This window comes from Ailuropoda melanoleuca, unplaced genomic scaffold, assembly GCF_002007445.2.
Source record: "Ailuropoda melanoleuca isolate Jingjing unplaced genomic scaffold, ASM200744v2 unplaced-scaffold8653, whole genome shotgun sequence".
Classification (NCBI taxonomy): Eukaryota; Metazoa; Chordata; class Mammalia; order Carnivora; family Ursidae; genus Ailuropoda; species Ailuropoda melanoleuca.
Window position 1 is genome coordinate 1 of NW_023254051.1, and position 5,252 is coordinate 5,252.

At 38.8% G+C, this 5,252-nt stretch overlaps 1 protein-coding gene across 1 annotated transcript; it reads right to left on the bottom strand.

Moving 5' to 3' along the window:
* Positions 1-584: 584 nt before the first annotated feature.
* On the bottom strand, positions 585-1,523 carry LOC100471727 (olfactory receptor 4F3/4F16/4F29). Its single transcript, XM_002930299.2, has one exon. The coding sequence runs from the start codon at positions 1,521-1,523 to the stop codon at positions 585-587; it is 939 nt and encodes a 312-aa protein (XP_002930345.2).
* Between the last annotated feature and the right edge of the window lie 3,729 nt (positions 1,524-5,252).

A 5,252-nucleotide genomic window follows, 5' to 3' on the forward strand; every position in this document is an offset into this window, starting at 1 on the left:
ACACACACACACACACAAAGATAATTCAAAATAACTTAGGTCTTTGCTTTCATTTAATAAAGGGCAATATATATTGAAAGGTAAGAGATAGATGACAATATCTTTTTAAAATCCTCTTTTTGTCTTTTATCTATCTTCTTCACACACTACTCCCACACATCTCACTCTCACCCTCAAAAAAAAAAAAACACTATCCCTAATAATTGCAATTTTTTAATATTTCCAAAGCACTTTTCTTCATATTCTGCATTACAAACCCCAAAAATCAATCTGACAAGGGAGAATTCTCCTCAGAACACAGAGTAGAAAAGGAGATAGAAAGGCCTGTCCAAAATCCTCCTTATCAAGGAGTGGTGAGAAAATGTGAAAACAATTATATATTAATACTTCTTATTCCATCACATTACATAAGTAAGAACACCATATCCTCCTTGATTATGGGAGGAGAACTCATTAAGAAAATCCTGAAATTAATAATTAAACTAGTAAGTAGAGCATCCATGGTGCTGTGTTTCGTCGGATTCATGTCTGCAGCACAGGCAGAGAATGTTAGAGATGCTTGTCTTTCTTGATATCAGAGTCACTTAAAACAGCTTCCTGGAGCTCAACATCTGACTGAATATCCTCTTCATTGCCACTTTCATCTCTTTATTCCTAAAAGTGTAGATGGCAGGGTTCAGAAATGGTGTAACAATTACATCAAAAATGGCAAGGAACTTATCTACTGGCACTGTGGGAAATGGCCATGAGTAAACAAAAATACATGGACCAAAAAATAAGACCACGACTGTGATGTGAGCTGATAGAGTAGAGAGGGCCTTGGACAAACCACCTGAAGAACGCTGCCAAACAATGACCAAGATGAAGATATAGGAAATAACCAAAATGAAAAAAGTTCCCAGAGAGATGAAACCACTATTGGCCGTGACCATGAGCTCCAATCTGTAAGTGTCTGTGCAGGCAAGCCTAATAAATCGAGGAAGATCACAGCAAAAACTGTCCACTTCATTGGGACCACAAAATGGCAGGTTTACAACAAATACAAGTTGAATCAATGAGTGGATGATCCCAATGGTCCAGGCCACCACCAAGAGTAAAATACAAGTTCTGAAGTTCATGATGGTCAGGTAGTGGAGAGGCCTGCATATAGCAACATAACGGTCAAGGGCCATGGCAATGAGCAGAACCATCTCAGTTCCTCCAATAACATGAATGAAGAACATCTGAGCAATGCATCCTTGGAAAGAGATTACTTTTCTCTCCTTGAAAAGATCAGAAATCATCTTGGGAGCTGCAATGGAGGAAACCCACATGTCAATAAAGGAGAGGCTGGCCAGCAGGAAGTACATGGGGGAGTGTAAATGGGAGTCAGAGATCACTGTGAGCACAATGAGGAGGTTTCCTAAAATACCTGTTACATAGAACACAGAGAAAACTAGAAATAGGACAAGCTGCATCTCCAAAGAACTGGTGAGTCCCACCAACACAATCTCAGACACCACCGAATTATTTCCTCCCCCCATGGTTTCAGTCACTTTGGGCTCCAAATATGCCTGAAAGAACAGGAAAAAATAAGAAATTGGGATTACTGGCCATATCCATCAAGGTTCCATTAGAGAAGCAGAAACACTAGGAGATAATATACTAAGGTATTAGTGATTTGACCTTACATAATCATGGAAGCTGATTCAGCAGTCTCTGTTAAGTCTGTTGTCTTTGCATCTGACGCTGTAGCTTGACATCCACAGGATGGGCAGCCAGGCAGGAAAGATGGATGTAAAATGGAGGAAAACAAAAATAAACTAGAACCCACAAGCAAAAGCTAAAGTCCCCAAGGAAAGACAAAAGTCAGTGTCAGTGCTCTTTGCCTCTAACCTTGATGTTGTTGATGTCCTGCCAAAGCCAGGACCTCCACCACAGAGCTGAACACACGGCTGGCCCACAAGTCAGGGAAGCTTAAGAAGGATCCCAAGGGAGGTGTGGCCACTGCCTCACACCAATGAGATAAGCCAGCAGAGAAATGACAACGTGTATGAGCTACAAATATGGCTGCTGTTTCACTTCAACCTAGAAATACTACAAAAGAATCTCCCTTACAACGTATTCTAGCTGCAGACATACAGAAAAAGGATTCTAGAGTATGTAACTCAATCTAGCCAAGCTGACACAATATAAAGCCACCATACTGGGGTTTTTTCACTGTTTATTTATTTTTTTATTTTAATTATTATGTTATGTTAGTCACCATACAGTCTATTTAAAAGAAGTTAGGGGTACCTTAGTGGCTCAGTGAAGTGTCAGACTCTTGGTTTCAGTTCAGGTGATGATCTCAGGGGCATGAAATGGAGCCCTGTGTCTGGCTCAGCACTCGTCAGGGGGTCTGCTTCCCCTCTCCCTCTGCTTCTCCCTCTGCTCACATGCTCGCTCGCTCGCTCTCTCTCAAATAAATAAATAAATCTTTTAAAAAATAGATTTCTAAATAGATTTCTAAAAGAATGTATAAATTTTGAAAATTAACTATCACCTCTATTCATTTGGTCAAACCATGATTACCGTGGCACTTAAGTCAACTAGAAAAAGGCTCTAAATCTCTTGGTCCTAATCTCACTTCATCTCCCACCAACTTGCTATTACTGACTCTGTTTAAAATTTCACCATGGGCTCTCCTCTGATGTCAGGAAGCCACTTGAAGAGAGAAATGGAAAAGAATTTAAATAGAGTTTTGGAGTGAAAGGAAAGCAAAGGTACTAAGTATTATATGGCAATAAATTGTTGCTTCTACTAGCCCACAAGGACTTCAAAATGCCTAAAAACATAAAAAGAAAAAAAAACTGGCAGAACTACAAAAAGAAATAGAGAAATTCTGTATACTTGTGGAAATAGTAGGAGAGTGGAACACATTTCCTTCAGTGAACAATAGGACAAACCAACAAAATATCAGTCAGCATAATGAAGGTTTAAATACATGATTAACCAAATCGAATTTTATAGATCCATGTCCCCAATATATGCAGAATACTTGAGCATTTACAGAACATTACAAAACTTTACCATATGCTGCATTATAAAGCAAATCTTAACAAATTTCAAAAGATTGCTACCATGCAAATCATATTCCAGTCCCAAAGCAATTAATGTAGAACCACTAACCAAAATATAACTAGAAAATCTTCATATATTTGGAAATTAGGTAACACACTTTTAAATAACTCTTGGATCACAGATGAAATCACAATGGAAATTAGAAAACATTTTAAACTGAGTTATAAAATATTTTATACCAAATCCTGTAGGATGCAGCTAAAGCAGTATTTAGAGAGAAATATATAGTCTAACTTCTTATATTAGAGAAAGAAAAAAGGCTTAAAATTAATCCAAAACTTAATGAGCTAAGTACCCATCTTTAAAAGTTAGTAAACACAACCACAAAACAAAAACATGTTCTATTAATGATATAGAAAACAAAACATTTTCTATTAATGAAATAGGAAAAAAAATAAACTACAGAGAATCTACAGAAAGAAAGGCTGTTCTTTGAAAAAACAAGTAAAATTGATAAGCCTCTGATGAAATGAATCAAGCAAAAAAAAAGAGAGATGGCACATAGAACTAATATCAAGAACAAAAGAAGAATACAAGTAGAGATGTTACAGATATTAAAAGCATAATAAGAGACTACAATAAATAACTTTATGCCGACATATTCCAAAATTTTGATAATATCAGCAAATATCTAAAACATAACTTACCAAATTCACTGTGCTGGACATTCTAGATCCACTTTACCTCTTCTCTACCCTGCTCCGCACCTCTGGGGAGGGCCTTTAAGGACTGCATGAACTGGGCTCCCTTGCTCTCACTGTTGACTGGTTTTGATCAATGAGAGGCACTAATGAGAAACAAGAGGCCAAGAAGAGAAGATGAAAGGTAAGGATATCAGTTTCCTGACCGTCCCCTCCAGGCCCCAGGCTGGCAGTGTCTGCATTTCTCTTTACTGGGGCAGCCCTCTCCTACATCTATATCTTCCTTTACAGATCCCAGCAGCCACCCTGGGATGTTTCACCACGTCTTACCAGTTTCCCTTAATCCTATCCTCATCTTTCTAAATAGTCTACTCATTGGGAAACTTCCCTCTATTACTTTACTTGAGTGTGCTGTTTTCTGTGGGGACCACAATTGATAAGATACGAAACCTAAATAATCCTATAACTGCATTAAAGAGATTAAAGAATTTAAATCTAATCCTGAAAATCTTCCCGCAAACATAACTCTGGTTTTAATGGCAAAATCTACCAAAAATTCAGGGAAACAATAACTACAATTCTACTGAAATTGCATAGAAAGAGAGAAAACTTTCTCCCCTACCTTATTTTATGAAACAAACATAATGTTGATACTAAAATTTGACCAGGGCAGTATGAGAAAAAAAATGCTCAGAGCAATATCACCTATGGATTTATTTATTTTTTTAAAGATTTATTTATTTATTTGAAAGAAAGAGAGCATATGCACGAATGGGGGTGGGGGGCAGAGGCAGAGAGAGAGGAAGAGAGAATCCCAAGCAGACTCCCCACTGAGTGTGGAGCCCTACTGGCCTCAATCCCACAACCCCAACATCATGACCTGAGCCAAAATTAAGACTCAGACACTTAACCGAAGGAGGCACTGAGGTGCCCCCATCACCCATGGATTTAGATGCAAAATTGATCAAAATAGTTTTGCTAAAAGGAGGAAACATGGGACAGTATGGCAGTTTGGGTTTCCTAAAAGCAAGCACTGAGGTGAAGGTTAGGGTACCAGATGGTCCTGAGAGATTAACACCTTTAAGAAGTCAGAGGAGGCAGGATTGGGCAAAGGACAAAGTCTAACTGTGATGCAGACCCAACAAATCCCCACCACACTGAGCCCTGGAGGGAGTTTTGCTCCATCAGATTGCCCCATGTTGGGTGGAAATGGCTGGGCACTTTTACTTCCCTTCACTCAGTCATCCAGCCCATGTGAGCTGCTCTGGTCAGGGTGTGACCTTAGGGCTGTGTGCTGATGGCACTCCTCATGGCTGGGCAGCAAGTCCTTCCTTGAAGGGAAACCCAGGTGGCAGGAAGGGCAGGAGATGAAGGATTCTAGTCTAGACGTGTACAGTGTGAAGTGAAAGGTGGATATCCAGGTACTAGTATCCAGTAGTATTCATCTTTAAACAATGTGTATTTCTTTCTTTCTTTCTTTCTTTTTTTTTTTTTTTTTTTTTTTTTTCC